This window comes from Crocodylus siamensis, chromosome 1 (genome assembly GCF_052110815.1).
Source record: "Crocodylus siamensis isolate JL-2025a chromosome 1, ASM5211081v1, whole genome shotgun sequence".
Classification (NCBI taxonomy): Eukaryota; Metazoa; Chordata; order Crocodylia; family Crocodylidae; genus Crocodylus; species Crocodylus siamensis.
Genome location: NC_143395.1, coordinates 269,884,504 through 269,910,503, shown reverse-complemented (window position 1 = coordinate 269,910,503; position 26,000 = coordinate 269,884,504). Strand labels below are relative to the sequence as shown.

At 41.5% G+C, this 26,000-nt stretch overlaps 1 protein-coding gene across 1 annotated transcript; it reads left to right on the top strand.

Moving 5' to 3' along the window:
* Positions 1 to 268: 268 nt before the first annotated feature.
* On the top strand, positions 269 to 19,346 carry EIF2S3 (eukaryotic translation initiation factor 2 subunit gamma). Its single transcript, XM_090062164.1, has 12 exons — positions 269 to 415; positions 6,137 to 6,200; positions 6,783 to 6,910; positions 7,058 to 7,179; positions 8,702 to 8,796; positions 9,820 to 9,978; positions 12,207 to 12,341; positions 13,469 to 13,563; positions 14,506 to 14,650; positions 15,468 to 15,637; positions 16,166 to 16,338; positions 18,906 to 19,346. The coding sequence occupies exons 1-12, from the start codon at positions 347 to 349 to the stop codon at positions 18,967 to 18,969; spliced, it is 1,419 nt and encodes a 472-aa protein (XP_089918290.1). The 5' UTR covers positions 269 to 346; the 3' UTR covers positions 18,970 to 19,346.
* Positions 19,347 to 26,000: the final 6,654 nt, after the last annotated feature.

The following is a 26,000-nucleotide window of genomic DNA, read 5'->3' as shown; positions in this document are numbered from 1 at the left end:
AGTAACAATACCTTCATCAGAACCACTCGGCCTACAATCGCTGCGGCCCAGCGCCGCCAACACCCCATACCCCGGCGCACGTGGCCGCAGCAGCCCCTCCCCCCTGCAGTTGCATCACCCGGCGACCGGGGCCTTGGGTGGGGCTGCCCGTCTGCGCGCCTGACCCGGAGCCGGCGCCAACACACTCTGGGCCCCGGGCCGAGCCGCAGGGAGCAGGAGTCCGGCCCGGTCCACGCCCCCGGCCGTGCTCCTGCCCCCCAGCCGAGGGGCTGCGGCGCCGCGGGACCGCCCCCCTGGCTACAGGGTCAGGCGGGCGCGGTGGACGCCTCGCTTCCTTTTGAGCAAGATGGCGGGGGACGAGGCAGGAGTAACTCTGGGGCAGCCGCATCTCTCCCGGCAGGACCTCGCCAGCTTGGTGAGACCGGGTTCGGGTTCGGGTTCGGGTTCGGAGCTCGAGGGGCGGCGGAGTGCTGCGTCGCCTTTCGCTGCCTGGGCTCATGCGGGGCGTTCTGTTAGGGCTGCCTCGCTCCCATACATCCCTGTAGGCCAAGCAGAGGCAGCTACGCACCCTCTCCCCCCCCAACCATACGTTTCCCGCCCCACCCTCCCCCCAGTATCCTCCTACAGCTGCTGAAGCCAGCTTGGATTGAGAAGACCTCCTGCTCTATTGTGTGTCTACCATATTTAAGTGCACATAGGCACTGCCGTTTTGTGGGTCAGACCCTGGGTTCTGGCTCTTGTGTCATGCACAGTTTGTTGACGTGTCCCCCACTGGGCTCCCTTCTTAAGGGAGGCTTAATAGTCTCTACAGCAGTGGTTTCCAAACTCTGACAGATTGCACACCACCAGTTTAAAACAATACAACCTTAAGTACTGCCAGCAAATGTTTGTCATACAGTGTAATTTAAAATAAGTCTGTTAACGCATACTACTGGTGGTATCTGTATCACAGACTGGGAACTGCTGCTGTATAGTATCTGGCCCCCAGACTGACTTCAGTCTGACACGGCTAACTACCTCTTCCTGCTTCCGCCCACTCCATGTTATTTTCTTTAATGCTCTTTGGTTTTGCCCTAGGCATGTGTAAAGCTGTTGGGGTGATGCTTCGCTGAGGGTAGTTTGTTTACCCATCCTGAAAAGGGTCCTATATATTTCCTGATCCTGATGCCACAGTGGTGTCAGAGCACCAGCCTATTGAATGTGCCAAAAGATGGCAGGCTTAGCCCCATCACAAATTACAGTAGTACTTGGCAGTGGGCCTAAGCTCACCATCTTTTGGGACACGCAGTAGGCTAGTGTCATGCAGCGGTAGAGGGTGGATGCTGAAAGGGAGAATGGGCTGGGTATGACGAACATTTTTTTCCCCACTGTTCCTCTCTCACTTGCAGCCTCCAGCATTTAAGGTCTAGGCAGTCCTGATTCAGAGGCCGTGCCCCTAACTGCCATGTTCAATAGCTGCTGATGCCTTTTTCCTCCAAGAATTGGTCCAGTCCCTTTTTGAATCCAGCTAGAGTAGTAGGTGTCTGCCTGTCTCACAAGACAGAATGGCACTGAGGGAGGAATATGATGAATGTAGAAAGACAAAAACAAAGCTGGCATGACCTTTCCTGGCACAGACACTGAGTTGCGTGCACACCAATGTTCCCCTCTTGGCCTTGCTGGTTTAATCCAGAGGGGAGGCAATGCCTGTATGTTTGGAACCAGCTTGTCTGCAGGAGCTACCAGAGCAAAGGAGATCATCCATTTGTCTGTTTTTCTGCAGCTCCACTCCTGGACTTGCTGCTGGCCAGGGTTAAAGAGCCCAGTCTTCCCTTCCATGGAACAGGCCTTGGTTCCACAAACTTTTGGTAGTGTTTCCTCTGCCAGGGATAAGACTAGTACCCCCTTTAAGGTGCTCTTCTGCCCAGAGTCCACCCTAGAGGTTGCCAGATTATTAACTGCCACCCAGTACTCAGCGTTAACAGTGGGAAGTAGTACCATCTATTGTAAACTATAGTAGCAGGGGAACCTCATCTGACATATCTTTCTTAGTCTGTACAGTACCTGGCCTCCAGACGGACTTCAGACTGCCTCTTCCTGCCCCCCCCCCCCCCCCCCCCATATTCTTTAATGTTCTCTAGTTTTGCCATACACCTATGTAAGGCTGTTGGTGTGAAGTTCCCTGATTCTCCTCCAGGAGTAGTTTGTTCACTCCCTTCAAAAAGGTCCCATATATTTCCTGGTTCTGTCCAGCTGGCCTTATTATTTGTAGGGTAAAAGAACATAAGAGATGGCACAGTGGGTGGGGTCAGAACACAAGACCTTTTAGTTCTGTTTTCTGTACCTTGCTGGTGCTGCTTACATACTCTGCTGCTTTGCTTTTGCTTCATTCTACTCTCAGTGAGTCTAACCCAGAGGTGCTGGGTTTTTGGTTGTAGCTGTGTTGTTCTAAGCACATAGGCAGGCAAGATTCTTTGGGTAGATGTGATATCTTTTATTAGACCAACAGTATAGTTGGGGAAAAAAGTTCTTTATAGGCTTTTGGGCATAGTCACCCTTCTTCAGGCATAGGGACTCTGCTCTTCTGAGACTAAAGAATTAGAGAAACTAAAAATGTGACAGGATGTTAGTGAGAATGTAAATAGGGGGAAATTAGGAAAACAAAAGGTAGAGAAGGGAGGGGGAAAACAAGGGGAAAAAAGCCCCAAAGGTAAGTAAGGGAGATTCTACTGTAGTAGCTTTCCAAGGTAGAAAAGGGGCTCTCTGTGAAAAAGTAAATTGCTGAACATTAGGAAGACAAACCGTAAAAAAGGAGGTAGGGGAGGAAGTGCTGGAAAGAAAAGTATAAAAAGTTAGGTCTGGCAGGTACCCAAAGATGGGCAGTTATTTCTGCTGGCTGGCTGCTTAACAAATTTTGGTGAGCTGTTGAGGGCTGCAAGGGTAGCCTCACCCCCTGACAGGTGCCACGCCCCGTGATCACCATTGTGGGACCAGAAGTCCCGCCCTCTAACCCTTGGCTTTTGCCAGTGGAATTCCCTCTGCTTACCACCAGACATACTCCTTTTGGCAAGGGGGTTTGCCATCTTGGAACTGGAAAAAAACAAGTTACAGATTGAATTTTATTGGTAAATGTTATGAGTCATGACCCAAAAAGATGACAAAGCCATAAGGGAAATACAAAGTGCCTGAGCGACTGACTAACATATGGGGGATGGGGGTGAGGAGGGGAACTTCATCAGGTTACAGAAAATACAATGTTAGTCAACTAAGCATGGGGTGGGGGACGGGGAGGGAGGGGGTTTGCAACGGTGAGAGAGAAAGAAGATAGATGCACACAAGCCTGTACACTGGTCTGCAGTGGTGGAGGGGGTAGGTTGAAAGAGGTTTTCAGTTTATAGAGTCTTATTGCGGGGGTCCTCTTTGAGTGGAGCAGTCTGTTGTTGATTCCTCTCGGAGTCCATCAGGTGCAGAGGGGGATTCAGGCGGTCCCCTCTGGGTCTGGTCTGTTGGGGTCGGTGTACTGGTGGTGGCCCATGATGTGCTCGACGTAGATGTTGCAGGACCAACCAGTGGTGTCAGAAACCATGAGGTGATGCATCAGCTTGGCATAGCGTTGGGAGATGCAGCAGGTATACAGGATGCTTTTGTTGCTGGGGTCCCAGACTCCGAGCATTCCTACAATGACCACGTCAACTGTCATGTCGTAGCCACAGCCTCTCAGGATGTCAGCCAGTGGGGCGTACTTCTCCTGCTTGCAAGCCTGGGCATCAGTGAAGGCTTGGCACCAGTTCTCAAAGGTGATGGTATGTCCATGATCACTATTTTCTTGGCCTCCTCATTTGTGATGATGGTGTAGGGGTGCATCTGGCTCTCGCAGCCCGGGACGGTGCGGTTCATGGAGATCTCCCCTGCTGTGGCTGGGATGGCCTTCACCAGGCGGTCCTCAGCAGTGTTGTGGTGGAGCTGCCAGGCTCTGTCATGTGGCCTGCAGCTGTACAGTACGTGGGGGAGGGTCTCTGCCACGTAGCCACGCTGCTGGCATCTCTTATCCTGGTGGCCGAGGGAGATTGCCCTGTTCAGAGGCAGGCAGTTGAGGCGGGCGTGGTGGAGTCCACAAAGCATGTGAAGCTCCTGCTGGGCATGAAGTGGTTGCTGGAGTCCCACTTCAGGGTGTCATTGAAGACCTTGCTGTGGTCAGGTTTGGACCTCAGGTTGCCGGCATGCTTGTTATGGATGGCATCCTTCAGGAACCATTCCAGGAAGGCCCTCATGCAGGGCATCACTGTGATGGGGTTGGCATGCGGGGCTGGCTGCAGCAAGACTCCCAGTGCTCCTTGATCCATGTCCAGGCACAGCCGATGCACTTCCAGAGGTGGCGCATGGACTTGTGGGCTCGGCTCCACAGTGAGGCAAAGTCCCTGCCGAACTCAACCTCCAGCGAGTCACTGAGGAAGGTGACTAAGTCATGTCCAGTGGGTTGTCCTGCAATCCTCTTGCAGGTGGTCTCCTCATGGGTGCTGGCCGCGATGATACCATCGGGTCTGGGCAGGTCAGGAGGCAGAAGGCATGGGTGACCACTGTGATGTTGCAGAGGTCTTCCATGTGTGGGACTTTGGCACCTTCCTATATAGAACATTTACAATAACATTTAAATTTTATTTCAAATTAAATATTTTTGTACTGATTTGTGTACATTTGTGTCATGTACATAGAGGTGATTGCGTAATGGCTCAGATTAAGTCTTTCTTTTATATATTGTGGGTGTGTGGGGGGGGTCTTGTTGAGGGGGTGTTTGTAGTGATGTGTGGGGGTGTGGGTGTGTATGAGGTTTGGGGGGGGCTGTGGGTGTGTGGAGGGTAGCTCTCATCCAGTTGCTGCTTTGCTCTTGCCCACTGCCACCACCACTTCTATCCCTCTCTGCTGCCACCATTTTCCCTGCCCGTGATTGCTGCTGCTGACACCCTTCTCCTGCCTACTTCCCTACCTTTCCACCCATTCGCCACCACACCTCCACTCTTCACTCCCCTTCCTGCCTCCACCTGCCTGCTACAGCTGCCACCATTGCCACTCCCTCCCTCTCCCCCTGCTGCCTGCCACCGCCACCACTTTCCCCACCCACTGCTGTTTCCCTACCTGTGGGGCTGGGGTCAATATTGTCCAGTGGGTGAGGGTGAGAGTACAGCATGCACTGTCCCTGCAGGAGTGAGTGGTGGTGCTTAGCCCCATGTGAGCACAGCAGGGGCAGGCCAGGGCTGGGCTGGATACAGTAATTTGGTAGGCATCTGGCTGTGGGATGGATGAAATCACCTGGTGGGCTGGATTTGGCCTGCAGGCCATGTTTTGCCTTCCCCTGCTCTAACCCCTGAGCCTGTCCCCTTATAGCTTCCAGCCTTTACACAAATGGGCATAGATAGGTGGTCATATTAGACCATTTTGAAAACTTCAGGCCCTTTCCTAAATTTGGATTCTATATATTGGTTGTATTCTCAAATTTCTAAGGTGGTAGATGGACTGTAGCCTCTGACACATGCTTTATGCAGGCGGAGCAGTCTTGGTGATGACAAGGTCTACTTGTACACGTCACTCTTATACACAGTGACAGCCACAGTTTGTCTCTCACACTGTAAATTCCCTGGTCCTGTGTTGTATGTAATCATGCAAGTGTTTCCCTGATTGGACTTCTTGAACAGACAGTGCAGGGAGATGAAAAGTAATGAGTAAAATGTTAGGAGTAAACTTTGTATACTTTTAAAACAAAATATTCTTTTTTTGGACTGTTTCAAATACCACTCCATAAAATAAAAAAGCTTTGTTAATCTAAGAGGATTTTTTTTTCCATTACATGCCTTTCCTTTGCCACACAGATGGGAATAAATGGATTTGGGAAACTCCCCACTGTTTATAAATAGCTATTTGTGAATTTACATTAGTTTTACTAGTTTTATTTTCTCTAATTATATATGCCTGAATAACATGTTAATTATAGAGGCATCTTTACAAATTTTCTTTCTGACCTCTTCCAGAACACTAATGCTGTGAGCAGTTAGAACTATTTTAAACACTTTTGATGGGTTTCCTTAACAGAACACTTTTTGTTATCTTGTAGTTACCTAAACATGTACACTGCTTATAGACTGTGAAATTTTGCCCCATACAGGATGTTACCAAGCTGACACCTCTCTCACCAGAAGTCATCAGTAGACAAGCTACAATTAATATAGGTAAAAAAGAACAGTTAATTATAGTTGTGACAGTTTTTGACACTCTTGAACTAACACAGTGCTGCAAAGTTTTATTTTAAAATGCTATGGATAAAATCCAAACTTTTCAGTGAAATATAGAAAATTGAATAAAAATCTAAGCATTGTACTTTAAATAAAGTAGTATGTTGTTAACAGTTCCACCGTGGCTTTGTTTGCTCAAAAGTAGTTGTTGTAGTATATGTTTTAGGCATGAGAGACTTATTCTCTCAAAGAACTGAAACTTGTTTTCCCTCCATATAGTCCTGGTTCTGTAATGATCATTGAACAGTAAGTAGCCAGAGTGTTCCCATGGAGCTTATCTCAGGATCATTGCCTACGTTTTTATAAAAAAAACTGGTGAAGAAATCTAAATATGCTTACAATTAAATCTCTGAACCAACTGGTTTCATGGGGTTATGGGTGACCTTGTACAAATTTGGTTCTTAATTTAGATACTGAAGGTTTAACAAGTACTTCATCTACATATGTAAGTAATTTGAAGCAGAACATTGCACAAATTAAACGATTATGTATTGACAAATATTTGCTTTTAATATATAGGTACAATTGGCCATGTGGCTCACGGAAAGTCAACTGTAGTCAAAGCTATATCTGGAGTTCATACTGTCAGATTCAAAAATGAACTGGAAAGAAATATCACTATCAAGCTGGGTTATGCCAATGCTAAGGTTAGTTATTGCAATAACTCTAGAAACTGCACTTTGTTTGTTTTGACATATTAACTGATTTTGTTTTTGGGGGAGAGAAAAAATATGGGACTGACTGACCACTGTTAACCTAAGCCTGTTTCTCTCTCTCTCTCTCTGTTATTCCAGATCTACAAACTTGAGGATCCAAGCTGTTCTCGACCCGAGTGTTACCGGTCTTGTGGAAGTAGCACACCAGATGAATTCCCTACAGATATTCCTGGGACCAAAGGGAACTTTAAATTAGTCAGGTGGCTGATTGTAGATTGAATGCTTTCAGTTGTTCTTGACTTGTTTGTAGTTTTTTCTACATTGAGTTTGGCAACCTGTGGCCTACAGAGCCTTTTGATTTAGCTCATGGATGTGAGGCTTTGGTGTTCAGCAGTGAAGAGCTTCAGCAGTGGTCACACTTCCTCTGCCACTACGGGGGAAAGTGCCAGAAGCAGCAGCTGGTGTAAACTTGGAATACTTTTGCCTGTATCTCTGTGGTGTGACCGTTTACTAAGTGATACATATGCTTTTTATTCCTACTGGCTCTTTGGAACCAGTGCAGTTGAGAGAGGAGTCAAATCTCAATTTCTCATAATTGACAGGGATTGCTGAATAAGTTGTAATGACTGAGGAGGCTTTTGTTTAGAGTTTTCTAATAAACCTATCACTTTAGTCCAAAGGTATTTTAAAGATCTTGAAATGTACAGATATGGCTGAGGGCATACTTTTGAATTGCAAAATCTGCTACTGGTGACAATGTACTTACTTGAAAAAGCATAATATTAATTTTACAGTTCCATCTTGTTTGCAGGGCTTTTAAATAAAATGTTGTGTCTCATACTCATAATCTGAATTCTGAAAGTCAGTTAGATATTAGCTATCATGGAAATTCATAGACATAATTTGAATGTTTATTTTCACAGTAGAGCATCACTTAAACTTCTCCCCCACAGACTGCAAAATCATAAGGGCTTTTTAATTGGACTTATGAACACTTACAACTTAACTTGGGAGTCAGTCTGTGTGTTAGGAAAACAATTGGAGATGAGGAGGCAGTCATTCTTGTCAAAGTGTAATATTGAAAAGTAGTTGCTATGTTAGTCTGAAGTCAGGTAGAAGGCAGGGTAAATTTGTACCTTTATAGACTAAATCTGAGATGTATAACAAACTTTCATAAGCAGCAGTTTACTTCATCAGATGCTGTAAAGGAACTGCCTTCGCATAACAATATTGTAATAGTGTAATATTGTTGGAGTCAGTATCTAAAAGGTGTAGAAGATTATCTGTGGTGGTTTAGTAGGACAGTTTTGAGTGCTTGCAAAATATTTCATACCTCTGCAGTTATTCTAAAATAGATTTTTTTTCCCCTTCTTTGGTGGGCTTTGATAGTTATAAGACCAACACTCAAAACAGTTCACTAAACACACCAGTTTCTTTTACTACTACTTTACCATTGGTGAATTTTTAATGTAGTCAGTGAAGCAGCATACAGCTGTGTTCTTGCCATGTTACAGAATAAAGATTTTTCTGTTGAATACAGACAAGAACCTGAAATAGTCCAGGTATTGTAGTCTATGCAATATAATCAAAAGATTGTGTTTGGATGATTTTCAGTAGTATTCATGTTAATAGTTCCAAAAGGCACCTTTCTACATCCCTAGAAGTGTATAGATTATTTGCATGTGTTTTAAATCCTTATGCCTATTAATGATGAACTCAGTTCTGGTTTATAGTTAATGATAATCAGCTTCTGGTTTTCTGTCTCTTCTTATTATGAAATAGACATGTCTCTTTTGTGGATTGTCCTGGTCATGATATCTTGATGGCTACTATGCTGAACGGTGCAGCAGTCATGGATGCAGCTTTGCTGTTGATAGGTAATATTTAGATGGAAAGTTGACCCTGTTTTATCATATTGCAGCAGGTTAATTTTAACACAATTATTCTAAAGACAAACAGGAACCAGATTTTATACACACACAAAAAGTGAATGCCATTAAAACTCTAAAAAAATATTTTTTGAAGTATAATGTTCACAAAGATGTCATGCTTTCATAAGTTAATTTTTACTATGTTGTTAAAGCATTCTGACTAGTTTAGTAGCTGAAGCAGTAATATTTGTGCATGCGTGTGATGGTAGAGGATCCTGGGCAGAGATGAAATTATCACTGTTCTAGGAAGATACGGTTTAGATTCTATCATGAAGGTGTTTAAGTAGATTAAGCACATTTTTCTGTTCCCTCAACCGTCAGCTCATTTTCTATTCCTCTTAATGTAAATATTTGTGCTAGTTATACAAGGGTACAAAGATGTCTTTAAAAATGGTAAATCAAAGTTGATATGGACCAAATCAAAGTACTTGATCATGTCCAGTCTTATGGTAATAAACTAATCTAGGTAGAGTTTCACTATTCTGACTTGAAAGCAGTTATGCCACTGATAGGAAGTAAATAAAACCTTTTTAGATGTTCAGAATAAACACCAGTTAATGGAAACAAAACAAAAATAACAGGCCTAACTTGTTACAGCTTTAATTATGTGAAACATCTGTAGACTACTAGCTCCCAGTCACCTCAGAAGGAAAAAAAACTGAGTGGATAGATGGGCCATGTTTCCTGGAAAATCAGTAAATTCTGTTGTTATCAACAGCACATCAGGTATGTGGGAAGGAAGGTGGCTTCCCGCATAACATACTTGCATGGGTCTTTTGTTCTGTCATTGCAGTTTGGGAAACTTAGTTTTTTATAGTTTTGGTAACAACAATGTACTAAATGTAAGTAGTTTAAAAACAAAAATGAGTGAGAGCTTTCTGGCAGCATTCTCTTAAACAGTAGTTCAGTAGGTATCTTTTTGTATCCTTAACATAGATTTGTGTGTATAATTTCTCCTTTTTCTTTCAGCTGGTAATGAGTCGTGCCCTCAGCCCCAGACATCTGAACATTTAGCTGCTATAGAAATCATGAAATTGAAACACATTCTAATTCTACAGAATAAGATTGATTTGGTAAAGGAGAGCCAAGCTAAAGAGCAGTATGAACAGATTCTTTCTTTTGTACAAGGTAGGTTTCCAAAACTAGGAATTCACATTCAGTAATTCTGTGCATGAGAGTCAGGATTTCATAGCATTATCATTTGCTTCCAAACAACTGTAATTTAGTACCTTTAAAGGTTATCTCTAGGGGGGGAAACAGGGCAGGCAACATCCATAGCTAACATAAATTAGCTAATAAAAGTCCAGGTCCTAAACTAACGTGAACTTTTGACTTAAGTTAACTGCATATTGCCAACCATTGCTCCTCTGCTTCAGACACTTCACATACAAACTACTTATGTTCATCACTGTAGTGTATGAATGCCTTCCATAAAAAAAAAGCTTCAAAAGGGAAATGTCTAATGTAGGAGCATACAACTCAGCCTTTGAAGGCCTCTTGCAAGTTATGCTTTCCATTTTGAGGGCCACTGCTTCATATGATCATAAGACTTCAGCACGTCTACAAGCCAGTTACTGAGTCACACAGGCAGGTGCATGCAAAGATTGATGCTTTAACAGGCAGGATGGACACAATTTGCATTTGGGAAGAGTACAGTAAGTTGACTCATGGTTTTGCTTTTCAAATCCTTTTGTTTTTGAAGCTTAAAGAGCAGCAACAAATTTAATAGTTTAATAAAGAGTTACAGTGGACAGCTGAAATTGCACTGCTTGGCTGCTTGTTGTACAACTAGTCATGGACTTCATGAAATCTTAAGCTCTTTCATTTTACAAATCCCATCTTGTATTTTGGCCTCTCTGTATTCCTGCTTGCCCCCTCAAGTTGAGGGGTTTCCTATTCTGTTGCTTATGTACTTTGGAAGTCAAAGAAGGAGGCATAATGTCAGGCATAAAATTGGGCTGTCCATCCCATGGCCCCAGTTGCCACATCCTTGTAGACCATCCTTTACTTCTGCTTCTTTTAAGTAAGGTCTGCTAAATGTTACTCCCTCCTTTCCTTTAGCATCACTTTCCCAGCTTCCCTTCTGTTTTGTTCAACAGACAGATGTGCAAACTGAGTCTATGGAGGCAAATTGCCAGCATCACAAATGGATGTGGCTTAGATCTGAGCAGTCATATTAAGTGATCTGTGTCCAAGCTGGTTGAAAGTTTGAATTTTTTTGAGTACTGAGGTTTTTAGAGAAATTGACATGTGAATAAGATGAGCGGTCACTACAAAAGAGAGCCTGTTTAAATGTTTGCTTTGCAAATGAAATACTTGACTGAAAGTGTAAAAGTCCTGAAAAAAATTTATACCAATCTTGAAAACGAAATCAGCTAAGTCTGAAATGGGGAATTTTATTTCTACTTCAAGTACAAACTTTAGTGCAGCCTCACTGCAGAATAGCTAATGATGCATCAAATATTTTAGGTCTCTGATCTTTTGTAGGACATCTTGGTCTGGATCTGCTAGAACAAACAGTGAGGGTCAAGATGCACTAGTTCTCATTTTCAGAACACTCAGGAAGAGAGAGAGATGTCTCACTGAGGGTCTATTTCTGGTCCAAACAAGCAGGAAATCTTTCATTGAAGGCAACTTGGTCCAGTCATAAGTTGCATCATAAGACTGGAGGATTCAAATTCAAATCTACACTTCATGAGGGAAATGTTTTATTATTTGCTGTAATGCTGTTCCAATGTAGGTCTCCCAAAGCATGCAAAACTTATTTCATTCCTTAGAATTAAATGACTAGAATAATCCTTTGAATTCATTTCATGTCACTTCTGATCATCAAGAATGAAGCCAGTTCTCTTTGGAGCAAAAAACCATTTGTAGCTGTCTTGGAGAACAAACTATATCAAGGGCAGGCAATTATTTCAGGCGGAGGGCTGCTTACTGAGTTTTGGCAAGCCATCGAGGGCCACATGACAGGCAGCCAGGGGCAGATAAATATTTATTTTCTAAATTTTTTAGGGGCCCCACGGGCTTGATAGAATGGTGTGGCAGGCCACATCCGGCCCACGGGCTGCATTTTGCCCACCTCTGAACTATATAAACCTCCTACTTTAAATGCATAAGCGATTTTAAGCAATATGAGCCATATTATGCTACTAACACCAGCAGTGTGGCTTGCTTTGAGCTAAAATAAAAAACAAAGCTACCTTATATTTCTGTATCACTTTAAGTTTCTGATTTTGGGAATATAGAAATTGTCCCTGCAGTTCCATTCATGGTTTTCAAGATGGTCTGAATGTTTGTCTATATTTTTGGTAAATGCTACAGCTATGTTTGTAAAAGTACTTTATTTTTTGTAAAAGGCACAGTTGCAGAAGGTGCTCCCATTATTCCAATCTCAGCACAGTTGAAATACAACATTGAGGTAGTTTGTGAATATATAGTAAAGAAAATTCCAGTCCCTTTGCGAGACTTCACATCTGAACCAAGGCTTATCGGTATGTAAATATTTAAATTTAATCTTCATGTCGCAGTACTCGTCCCCTAACTCAATACTAGGATCATGACAGATGCTTTAAGTACACTGCAGCTTCTGTTTGCTGAAACTTTGTATATAGCAGGAATTCATATTCATCTATTCAACTATGTAAATGAACTGTTATTTTTTGTCACTTTAAGGTCTTGGACATGTGACACGTTTACACTGGTGTAATCAGCCTTCTCACTAGCATTAAAAAAAGACAACAAACCTAGAACAGACATACAATATATGGCCCTACAACAGTGTGACTGACTTGAATCTGAGAAAAATCTGGGCTAAACTTTTATTGGTGTAAGTAACAATAGGTATCGTGCCTGCAGTTTATCCCAAAGTAGCCCTTACCTGTTCCAGTGCCACCTAATGGTAAAGTTCAGTAATACCTCAGAAGTTCTCTGCATGCAACTACCCCAGAATAATTACTTATCTGTGCCCTTAAGATTCTTGTATAATTTGGTTTTGTAAACTGATGCAGTGTAAATTACGCTAGTGTAAATGTGTTGCATGTCCAGGCCCTTGGAGTGGTTATAATATGATATAAAATTTTTTAATTTATCCTCTCAAAGACTTAAGTCACATTTGTTCTTGTATGAAGATTACTCTAAGCACTGACAAACTAATGTTGCATGAAAATCAAGCTTTTGAATGCATGTTGGCAAATAACATGCTTGTTAGCAAATAATACTTGAAGGTGTGAGGAATGTGTATGTTGAGTGGGTGACATTTTTACATAATCACTTGTCTGGCTAACACTTTAATAGTGACAACATATTTTGTCACATTTGCATAAGTGTTAACACTTTTTTCACAACATCTTAAAACCTGCTTCCACAAGATGGATTTTACATGCACATGGGAAATCTAGAGGATATTTGTTCACTGAGCATACCAAACACAATATGTTAATAATGAGATGGGAAAACCAGCAGTCCTTTTTTTTCCTATTACAAGTGCTGGGATATATAGTCTAGTTTGCCAGCGTTCAACATTATTAAAACAATGAAATATAATTCAGTGCCATAGAGAGAACAGCATTATTTTATCTACCAAGCGCTGATATTAATGAAGGTGTGTGTTCTTTTTCAGTAATTAGGTCTTTTGATGTCAACAAGCCTGGATGTGAAGTTGATGATCTTAAAGGTGGTGTAGCTGGTGGTAGTATTCTAAAAGGAGTACTAAAGGTAGCAGCTACTTTCTTGACCTCTGAATACCTCATTATAGTAATGAACAGGAACATTCAGTAGGGGGGGTTCTTTATGGCCAGTCAAAACCTTTTTTGTATTTGATGTAATGCATAGACTACTCAGTATAGCCAACTATTAAAAAAAAAGTTTCAGGTGATGTTGGCATGTGCCACTCTGATTTCACAAGCATTTTTATCTTAAGTTTTTTCCCCCCACTTTTCTATTGTAAAAATAAATAGAAATAGTAAATAGTAAACATGATGTTGCACAAAAGCTGTAAAGCACCCAAAATACTTGTTGTATATTTGTCACAGTAATCTTTTAAATATTACTAGTAACAATATAGAGAGCTTCTGAAATGACAGTGACCTTCTTCAAAGTTCTTATGTGCCTCTTATGCTTTGCAACAAGAGAGGTTGTAGTTTCTTCTTGTCTGGACATGTTTGTTTGGTAAAAGTTTAAAAAAGATGGAGTTTGAGAGATACTTTTATTTAGAATTAGCAGCTGGTTGGGTGTGTTAACTATACATTCTGTCACTATACCAACAGTACCCATGACCATGTATTCAGGTTCTTTGTGGGGGCAAAGGTACTGTCAATGGGATATTTTAAAGTTTCTGGCTGTTAAATAGCATCTTTGACTGTTAAACTGGAAAGTAAACAGGACATTTAACACTTGATATTTATACAACATGTACTTCTTTTGGTTTGGATAGTTAGTTTTTCTGGCTCCAATATACTATCTAAATTTGTAAGTAAACTAGACTTTAAGTGTTACCTTAAAGCAGATAGTTGAACCTTCAGTAAATACTGAATACACCTGGGAGTTCTATGTAAACCCAGTATTAAAAAAATTTAAATACCTGTGATTTTTGAAAAACAGCTAACTTTGCACTGTAGCGAAATATGTATCTATTTTTTTCCCCTCTATGATAATCAGGTGGGCCAGGAAATTGAAGTCAGACCTGGTATAGTCTCCAAGGACAGTGAAGGAAAACTCATGTGCAAGCCAATCTTTTCCAAAATTGTGTCCCTTTTTGCAGAACACAATGATCTACAGTATGCTGCTCCAGGAGGCCTAATAGGTACTGGTCATTTTTTTTCTTATGAGGAGGCTTTTTTTTCCTTGTGCTTATTGTATTTCAAAACCTTTGGTTTTATATACTTGTGCATTTAATACAGGGAGCCAAAAAGTTTGCATGTCTCCCCTGAAAACTCAATTCTATGCAGTACTATATTAATGTGCAGTTCCACATCACTTTTCAATGTGCATGAATGTAATAAAATACCTTATGCAGTAATACCAAGCACTGTATAATTTAGCTATTTACTTGAGTTTCATTAGTCAGTTCTAGGAGATGTGTGTTGTGAAATGGCACTTCTTTGAGTACCAGGGCCTTGCTTAAAGATGATTTACATATCACTGGGCCTTTTAAATAAATACAGTAAAATCTGTTATCCGGCATCCCCGAGGTGAGGGGATTGCCTGTTGGGGAGGGGGTGCCAGTCGCATGGGGTGGCGGGGAGGAGGGGAAGGGCATGTGGGGAGCAGGACAGGGTGGTAGGTGGTGGCATCGGTAGCATGTACAGTGGGGGAGGGGTAGTGGCGGCAGCACAGGGTGGTAGCAGCTGCCGCTGCATGCAAGCTTTCCCCCTGCCCAGTCTATGCCCAGCCTGTCAGAAATTCTGGTTAATGGAATTTCTGCTTGGTTAAATGCCAGATATTCAGAACTAAATTACAGTAAAATATCTGCTATCTGTCTTCATCTGGGTTGAGTGAATGATTTATTACATTGAGTAATAGTTTATTTCATTGTAGGTTATCTTTGAGTATATATAATGGATGTAAATATAATGTTTACTTTTCAATTATTTCATAGAAGTTATCTTGTTCTGTAACAGGTGTTGGCACAAAGATTGATCCAACTTTGTGCCGGGCTGACCGAATGGTTGGGCAGGTTCTTGGTGCAGTTGGAGCACTGCCTGAAATATTCACAGAGCTAGAAATTTCCTATTTTCTACTTAGGCGACTACTAGGTGTACGCACTGAAGGTGACAAGAAAGCTGCAAAGGTTAGCATATTGTATACCTGTTCTTAAAAAAAAAAAAACAAAAACAAAACCATCATGGTATTGTTTTGGTGTATAAGTGCAGATTCTGTTTGGTGGAAGGAGGAGGCAATGATCTGTTTTGCATAGATACAAGCTGTTTCCATAGATATATTCTACTTAGAGTCGGTAGAGAAGAAATTTGGCTTTCTTTTTAATTTATGCAGTCCTGAAATTAAAATTATTTTCTAGACTAGGGTAGGCCAGTCTTTTTTCTAGATCACCTTTGCAGCAAGGAACCTGGTGTATTACATGTGCTAAGATTTATATAAAAGGTAAAAATGAGACACTTTGTCATGGGTCAGACATTTTACCCTGTTTGTGGGGAATGATCCTAGGCATTTAGAATTTGCACCTCTTTCACAGTATTTTTCCCCTCAGTTTGTAGAAGTAGGAATCAATATTGTGGTGCCTTTCATTGTACTGTAAAATTATCTTAAATTGCAAGTTTCAAAATTTAACTTAACTTTCAGAATTTTCTATACCTTTCAGGTGCAAAAACTATCCAAGAATGAAGTTTTAATGGTAAACATAGGATCTTTGTCCACTGGAGGGAGAGTTAGTGCGGTGAAGGCTGATTTGGGCAAGATTGTGCTAACTAACCCTGTGTGCACGGAAGTGGGAGAAAAAATTGCCCTTAGTCGAAGAGTTGAGAAACACTGGCGGTAAGTTGATAATATAATAATGCATCTCGTTACTACAATATTTCAATGACAAATCTGCACATCTGGCTCTGGTCAAAGATTCGTTTGTATTTCTGTTAAATTATTTAAGTGCCACAGAATCATTTTCAAAACTGTCACAAGTAGAATGATTGGTTATATGTTATTGGTTATATGTTATTGAATGTTAAACATAATTAACTTTCTGGTGCTTTGCGTTAACTTTATATTACTACCCCATCACAGAGTACTGATAGCCACTCTGAACTTCACGATACTGGTATCTGGAAAATGTTTTATTTATACTTAATTCCTTTCTCTGGATTAAAGCAAGTGTACTTTTATCTATGGAGCTGTGCCTGGAAATTCAGCCTATGTGCAACTTTGTGTGCCTCCTTATAAGAACAAAGTAGTAAGAGTAGGGATGTGAAGGGACAAGGACTTTTTTTTTTCCTGGCTCCAGTGTATTTGGAGGGAAAGTGCATGGATTGCCAGCATAAAGAACAAAGAGAGAGAGACAGTGGCATCCGGTAGCAGAAGCCTGAACTTTGGGAGCAGAGTGGTTGTTAGCCATATTATAAGTTTTTTATTGATAAACTTCTCCACAAGCAGCTGCTCGCTGAAATTTCCCACAAAAAATAGATGACAGAAATACCAAGGGAGCTAGTCTCCCTGACCTCTGGGGGAAATGGCAGGGGAAAGATAAGAAAGGAAGGGAACATAAACTGTTTCCATACTCCTGATTTGGCTGGGACAGTACAGGATTTTGAATACTTATCTTAGAAAACTTTTCTAAGGCAGTATGGCAGACTGTTGCTTTACCACTATACCCTGCTAGCTTTTTCTGCAGCTGTTCAGCAGAATAGCAGACCTGAGTGCCAGGTGCCTGCGTTAAAGGGGTAGCTAACAAATATTAAGGGAGTGGTTACTGTGCAGCTAAGAAAGCAAGTACATACGTGCTGAACAGAGAAAAGGTTTGGCATCCAGAAAGAAATGAGAAATCATAGAGAAGAAAGAGAGCTGTGTGGATAGGTACATATTGCTAAACACTTTAGAAATGATTTGTTTCTATGTGGCTTGCTGTCACTGGAACAAGGTTTTTTTTCGCTTTTTCATTCCATTATTTTTATTCTGTTTTTTCTTCTTCTGGTTTCAACAAAATGCTCTCATGGATCCCCTTTGCTTGGGGATACAGCATCATCCAGGTACCTTCTTTTTAGAATGTTTCCAGCTTTTTTGTAAAGGAAGAGAACCAGGAAAAATCAAAACCAGGCAATAGGACGAACCTGGCAGAAAGGAAGGACAGCAGGAAGAGAATAATGGGGAAGCAGATTATTTCCACCTGTGGAAAAAAATGATATGATAGTGCAGGTGTTGAAGGGTAAGAGAGCTGGATCTGAGGAATGAGGTACTGCAGAAAGGCAAAAAAGGGATGAGTGTTAGGGGGAAGGAGTAAAAATCACATGCATGGAAGAGGCAGTTCAAGAATTAAAATGGAAAGAATTGGATGGAGATGCAAGATGCAGCAATGATCTTGTGCAGAAACACACAGTGCCCAAATATGGATCAGTCCTAAATTTCAGGCTCCAACTGAGGAAGGTTAGGGATGCTGGATTCTGTTTACTTCATTTCTACTTTTATCTGTATTTTCTGTTCTCTGGGATGATTGGCCCTAATTTTCTTGGCAGATAAAGCTAAGACTAATGCTGGGTTTTGCACATCTCTGTAAGAAACTAGGAGAATCTTAAAGGCACTTGTATCTAATACCTGCCCATTACAGGGGTGGCCAGCCTGTAGCCCAAGTGGTACAGACATCCTGTGTGTGTGGCATTTGATTGATTGGGGAGGGGGCAGATCAGGAAGGGAGCAGAAAGCATAGTGGCAGAAAATAGCATATTAAGCAGAAAAAGGGGATTGGAGTGAACTTAGGGATGGTGCAGAGCTAACTTGTGACATACCTGCCCCCACTGCCCTAGAATTTGGGGAAGTGAAAAGTCCTTAAAGCTTATTTGGAATACCCATCTTAATGGAGAATAGCAAGTGAATGTATTAAAAGCGGTGTGTAAGGGGAAGTAGTAAGTGCTTCCACTTGTACAAACAGTTTGAACAATTTTAGAACTGAGTCCACTCAGTGTGCAAGCTGTAGAGGAAATATCATGATTTCACAGTGAAATATTTTGAGGATTGTCTTCACACAATTTTCTTTTAAAAAATAAGTTGGAAACAGTTGAAAAGACAATTGTGCACATCTTGATCTTTACAGTTAGCCATATATAGTTGTTGAGAATAAAACCTTTGTTGGTGTTTTTAATTCCCTGTTCAATGATAAATTCTTAAATGAACCCATTGCTTTAAAAACTAGTCATGTTTGTGCTCCCTTTCCCTCACTTTCTCCTTTTCTGCATCACTAGTAGCTACTCTTCCTAAGATTTGATAAGTATTGGTTGGAGTTATATTCATCACCTTATGGTATTAGTATTCAACATGGAAATGGGACTGCATGTGGCTTTATTCAGGATATTTTTTCAAACACAGTTATAAATAATGTATTTTTGTTTTTTATTTTGCAGTTTAATTGGCTGGGGTCAAATTAGAAGAGGAGTGACAATCAAGCCAACAGTGGATGATGACTGAAAAGCAGAAATGAGTACTTTGTTTTGCTAGATGGAGTGCCTGTTTCCATATATTTGAGGGGTACATTTTTGGAGTGGAATTACTTGCACAGCTCCCAGTACCTTTAAAAGTTGTATTCTGATGTCTCTATTCATTTTACTGAATTTTACCCTCATTAAAATATTAGTCATTGTCTCCAATAAAAAGTGTAAAACAGTTGGTGTAGAGATGGGTTTAATTTTCCACATTTTGGAAGAAAATAATCAGAGATGTTTCATGCCATGTCTAATTTATGTTAATTTGTCATTAAACAGATATTTGTTTCAAAATTAGTCAAGCCAGTGCTAATGTAACATGCACAGACCTGGTTTTTGAAATAAAATATTGCTTATTTTTCACTAATTCTCAACACTTTTTGAATAGTGAGAGGCTACAGGGATTGTTCAGCTGCTACAGGAATATAAAAAGAAAATACTTCCCTGGACAAGCAGTGTCTTTTTGGTCTGACACCTCACTTTGTTCAGGTTAAGCTTGGTCAGAAGACATTTGTTTTAATGTCTTTAGTTTTTTTCTTTGTGAATTGTGACCGTATTGTATTTTACAGTTAGGCTGCCTACAATGGGTTTTGATTAGTTCTGGAAGAGAAACTGTTAAAGCTGCAAAGGGTAAAAAAACAAACAAACAAATACATCGGACCCAAAGCCGAAGTATGATATTTGATCCCATTTCAGAATGGCCCTCCAAAGAGCACATTTTAATCAACAGTTTCTACTTTTTGTCACAACAAAGCTATACGTAGGGACCTACCTAAATCACCATGAAAGTTTGCAGTGCAGCAGTACCTTTAATCTCGCTTTTTTTCAGCATGCTTCCCCTCCACGACACAGAGATCCAAGTCACTGAGAGTCTGAGGGGCAAAAACTGGCATTAATTGCCTCTCGGTCATTCAATGGCCCAGGTGGGGGAAGGGGCTGTGGTGAAAAGAGTAAGATTAAAAGCACCCCTGCCTCTCAAACTTCCATTTAGGTATGGATTTAGGTAGGTCTTCGGCTGTATGTGGATGACTGACAAATTCTTCTACAGTTGCAAAGAATTATGTTGGGTAAAATTTTGTTGTTGACTTGAAACTATAAAATGTTGAGGAAAGACTTAAAGTACATAGTTGTTCAGGTAGGATTACAAATATGATTGAGTACAAAAATAGAAAGTCACCATATCAAATAGTTTGAAGTCTGACTAATTTAGGAGAAGACTTGCAATGCATTTAACCAAAATTTTAATTTTAATCTGATTTTGAGTCACCTGGTTACACTCCTTACACTTAATCTAGGCCTGACTTTGTGTTTTTACTTGCAGTAAAATGCATTTTTCTAAATAATAGGCTTTTATGTAATTTGCTATTCATAATACTAACATTTTTTAATTACTTTTAGGCTTGGGAAACACAGGCTGCTTCTAAATCCTGTTTTGCATTACTGTTTTTAATAACTTTACATTTAAAGAGTAAACTTTTTTTAACTAGTTAAATTTCACTGTGAGGAAACAATTTGTGTTTGTTTTTCTGTTCCTGGTTTTGCCATATACTGGTGTTGTATGGCCTTGCTTCAGATAATTCAGTGCTTCCCAACCACGGTACTACAAGAGCTTTTCAGGAATGCTGCAGTGCAGATGCTGTTGCTGCCACCACTGCAGGCAGGTGGGACGGCCTGGCATGCTGAGCCAGACTGGGAGCACACACCCCTGTATGCCTTAGGGTTATCAGATAAACTTGGAGCAGGCAGAAGTGTTACAAGCACTTCTGTTTCCAGGAGTTGGGAGTCGGCAGGTCCTGTCAACTTTAAGCTCATCATATAACCCTAATGCTGGCAGGCTGTGGCTCCTGCCACAGCCCTTCCTGGTCCAGCTTCATATGAGGCACACAGGGCAGTTTTACGTGGAGCAGGACCTCAGCTGAGAGCCAGAGAAGACAGGTAGTACAACAGTGGCGCTCAACCAGGGTGTCTTGAATCTAAACAAAAGGCTGAGAACCAATTAAATAATTCAATATTATTGTCTTTAGTTTCTGCATTTGAAAAATACTCCATTGCAGTGTTGAGATTAAATGCATTAATTTTTACATGGTACCTCGGAGCCTCAATGAAGAGTATAGCGTAAGTGTAAAATATTCTCCGATTCTCTTTGTTTTTACCCAGCATGTGATTCTAATTTAACTCTTCTGAAAACTGGCATAGCATTTTTCACACTTGGATGTTTTTATGCAGCCAAAAATATTGGAAGCTTCTCACTCCAGTAGTGGAAGGAGAAATGGGGGGACCAAAACCTGAATAGGCCATCTGTAGTGTGCTAGTGCAACATTACTGGCTACAGACTGTACTATTAGGTGCTTTTGAAAAATTGCACAAGGTACCTTCTTGCATCCTTAAGCCCTTAAATACTTGAATTCTAGCCTCAGTACCTTTATCTTCAACTTAAAAAGCTATTTAAAATGAAAAGGTACTTTAGTACAGCAAGCTCTAAATGTATATTATGCAACATTTGTCCTGTTCACTTTTTAAAATACAATCCACTTGAATGAGCATTGTTATGCTAATTTTATTAGTTATATATCTCCCTCACCTTTGCTATGAAAAAACAAATCATTTATTGTGACTTACAGGCCTGGATCAATGTGATAGGTCAGGGGGTGTCCAAGGTATGGCATGTGGAGTGTGTCTGGCTTGCAGAGCTGTCAACCAGCCCACAGTCTCTCCATGGATACGGAAATTTACAGGTGAGAGAGTGGTGACACTTTAATTGTTGTGTCCCTCAGCCATGACAATTAATGCTGCCACTGCTGCTCTTGCCACCAGATTTCCAGACTCATTGGGTGCCCCACAGGCCAAATCATGTGGCCCGGTATGCCAGATCAGCCTCCAGACTGATGCAACACCATTCAGGCCAACAGGGCCTGTTGAGCTGAACACCATGGCAGTAAGTTATCGGAGCACAGGAAGACATGAAGCTCTGAGACTTCTGGATGCAAATGATCTAAACTGCCCTTACAAGAGGCAAGTCTATTTGCAAAGAGCAGGGCACTGAACTGAATGTTTAACGGACAATGTAGCTCTTGATTTAGGCTTTATCCTGGATCAGTGTTCTTTAAATTTAATTTTTCAGGCTCCCATTCATATTGACAAGGATTTTGATGAACAATACTTGCTTTTTGGGGTGCTCTATTACTTTCTGGAAGGATGCTAAATTCTTCAGAGGACATGGTAGGAGGATACTGAATATATTGGAGGGATTTCATTTTGGAGGGAAAGGGAATATGATGATATACTGTTATCTTTATGGACCCTTTACTTGCAGGTCTGTGTTAAAAAGTCTTTTAAAAAAACTGAAGGGCTTTTGCTTTCTGTCTTCTAAACTACGCATATCCCTGGCATTTCAGATATGTTCTGTGGATGTTATTGCAGTATAATAGTATTTATCCAAAATAGGCCACAACAGCATCCCATGCTACAAACATGACCAAAATGAAAAAAATTCATACAATGTGCCAAGTGAAGACTGCAGATGAGACTAAGCACTGACAACACTGCTAGGATGATGGAATATGTAGGTGAAATGACTTTAGGAAGTGAACCTTCTACCAAGCTACAGAGAAGGGGTGGGGCAAGAAGGTTCTTGCCAATTTGACCTGGGGGAAAGAGTGTAAATAAAACTCCGCAGTGAGGTACCTGCATCATCTCTCAGGGCTGTTAGGAGCACCAGAACACCTCAGTCAATGACTTGTGCTTCTTGGAAAACTGGGAAGTGGAAGGGAGAACCAAAAGCCAAATAATGCACTGAAGGGAGAGAAGAAATTATTTTCTAGTTGCTTAAGCTGTTTTACAAAAGTGCCAACTCTTTTAGAAAAAGATGGGAAACATGAAAAACAGAGGGGCACATTATAAATAAATAAAAAATAGGCACCCCCTAAAATGTGTGAAGCTAAAACTGGAGTGTTTAAATTATGAGAAAAGAGATGAAGGTTACTTTAGGTAACCCTACACCAGTATTTTGTGTCTGGCATTTACTGTTGATTGCCTTACTTAAAAAAGACCTACTAGATAACAAAACAGGTATGTAAATGATTAAGGAATAGCTGATCTTGACAAAGATTCTACAAAGACCGAAATTAGTGTAATATTTGTGTGCGTGAGGGGTGGGAGAATAAGGGAGAAAATAAGGGAGAATCAGATTTGTTTTTCCCTTTGTAATTGCAGGTAGTTTGCTTTAATCTCCACAGTGGAAGAACAAAGGATAACTTGATGGAGTATACCACTAACACTTTTTAAGATGAGGATAATACATCATATTCATTGTCCTAGAGGGTGAATGCATGTATTAGTGAAATAGGTGTTTGAATAAGACGAAGAGGTTTTTCAATTACCCTCTTAAAAAGGACAGATGACTTAAATTCCATCTTTCAAAAGGGAAATTTGCTGGTTAGAATAGTCATAGTGGAATTTAGTTGCAAGTAATCTAAAATTAGGGATGACTAACATTTTTGAATGACTTGTTTAACAAACAGTTATTATTGTGCTACCTGTTACTCTGATTTCTAGATTGAGGGACATGGAATGGATTGGGATGGTATGCTTTGTGTCATTAACAGTGGGAGAAAAGAGGTAGGTTTGAACTATGCATTATTTACTTTTGGCGCACATTAAACAGAAGCATTGTTAATGGAAACAATACTGAGTGGAAATGCTTCTGTGCCAGGCTGTATTCCTTTTAGACTTGCCACAAGACAGCATGATGTAACAGGGGCCTTGTTGCTATGGATTATTAGATAGCTTTTGCACCGATATGTAAGAAAAGCACTATCAGGCAACATTTCTCCCCTAAACCCTAACTTAGAAAACAAAATATTTTCCAACCAAAATCAGCACCATATCCAAAGGCATCAAGTGTGACTTTTTAGTAGAAGTTTCAGGTGTGTTGTTTAACATATACAAATTAAAGTACTGAAATATGATTTTTTTTTTAAATTTGGACTATTTTCATGGCTTTCTTACACCCTTTTAATACTGAGAAAATTAGAAACTCATACTTCCCACATTTATACATCTAGATATTAACTCTAGCATTGACTAGGTGAGAGAGTGAAGTTTATCAAATAATGTGATTATTTACCAGCTGGTTTCATATTAGTTCTCTCAAACTATACATTACCATGGAGTTCAGGCCACATCCTACTGCAGTACCAAGATTAAACACAAGTTTTGATTAGCTCTTCTACATTGTAATACAGTTTTCTTTCACACGCAACATGCACCTTTTACCCAAAAACCAGGGTGTTATTTGCAATGGAACAATTACTCTATTTTTCCTTAGTCAAAACAAACTGGCCCTTTAACTTAAACTCAGCATATTCCCACACCTAGCCCCATGCGCGCCCAGAAGAGGTGTGTAACTTCAACCCAGCTCACCTGACATCTGTAAAGATCTGGAATGGGGCTTTTTTGGCACTTTTATCTCATAGATTTCATAGACATCAGGGCTGGAAGGGACCTCGGGAGATCATCGAGTCCAGCCCCTTACCCAAAGGGCAGGAAGTCAGCTGGGGTCATAGGACCCCAGCAAGATAAGCATACAATTTACTCTTGAAGGTGTTCAATGTAGGTGCTTGAACCACCTCCGCTGGCAGACTGTTCCAGACCTTGGGGGCTCGGACAGTAAAGAAATTCTTCCTTATGTCCAGCCTGAAACAGTCTTGCAGGAGTTTGTGACCGTTCGACCTCATCATCCCTTGGGGCGCTCTGGTGAACAAACGTTCCCCCAGATCCTGGTGGTCACCCCTGATAAACTTATAGGTGGCCATCAGATCACCCCTGAGTCTATGCTTTTCCAGGCTAAAGAGTCCAATGGCTCTCAGCCTATCATCGTAAGATCTGTTTTCCTGACCTCTGATCATGCGCGTGGCTCTCCTCTGGACTCTCTCAAGCTTGTCCACATCCTTTTTGAATTGTGGAGCCCAAAACTGGACACAGTACTCCAGCTGTGGCCTCATCAAGGCCGAGTACAAGGGGAGAATGACGTCCTGGGATTTGCTCGAGAAGCATCTATGGATGTAAGCCAGCCTTTTGGTCGCTTTACTAGCCGCAGCATCGCATTGCAGGCGCATGTTCATCTCGTGGTCAACGATGACCCCCAAGTCTCTTTCTTCTGTAGTGCTATCCAACGTAGCACTGCCGAGCCTATAAGGATGCTGCAGGTTTTTCCTCCCAAGGTGGAGAACCTTGCATTTTTCGGTGTTAAACACCATGAGGTTCTCATCTGCCCATTTGCTGAGCTTGTCCAGGTCAGCCTGGATCACCCGCCTATCTTCTGGCGTGGATGCTTTGCCCCAAAGTTTGGTGTCATCGGCGAACTTGGCCAGTCCACTCCTGACTCCAATGTCCACATCATTAATGAAGATGTTGAACAGTATGGGTCCAAGGACAGAGCCTTGAGGGACCCCACTGGTCACAGGGCACCACGATGAGTGACTGCCATCAATTACAATCCCCTGGGTCCGACCACAGAGCCAGTTTCCCAGCCAGCAGATAGTGGTGGAGCCAAGGACACAACTGACCAGTTTGGCCAAGAGGTGATCATGGGATACCAGATCAAAAGCTTTTTTGAAGTCAAGATATATGACATCAGTCTCTTCTCCCTTGTCCAGGTGATAGGTCACCTGGTCATAGAAGGAAATGAGATTGGTCAAACAAGACCTACCCGCAACAAACCTGTGCTAGCTATCCCTTGGGATGTTAGCCTGGGCCAGTCCATCAAGGCTTTTCTAATAACTTCCCCAGGATAGAAGTCAGGCTAATGGGCCTGCAGTTAGCTGGATCCACTCTCCTCCCTTTCTTGAAGATTGGCACCACATTGGCCTTCTTCCAGTCTTTGGGCACTACACCAGAGCACCAGGAGTTTTCAAAGATCCGTGCCAGGGGCTGGACTATGACGCTCGCCAGCTCCTTGAGTACCCTGGGGTGCAGATTGTCAGGGCCGGCTGACTTGAAGGTATCCAGCTTTTCAAG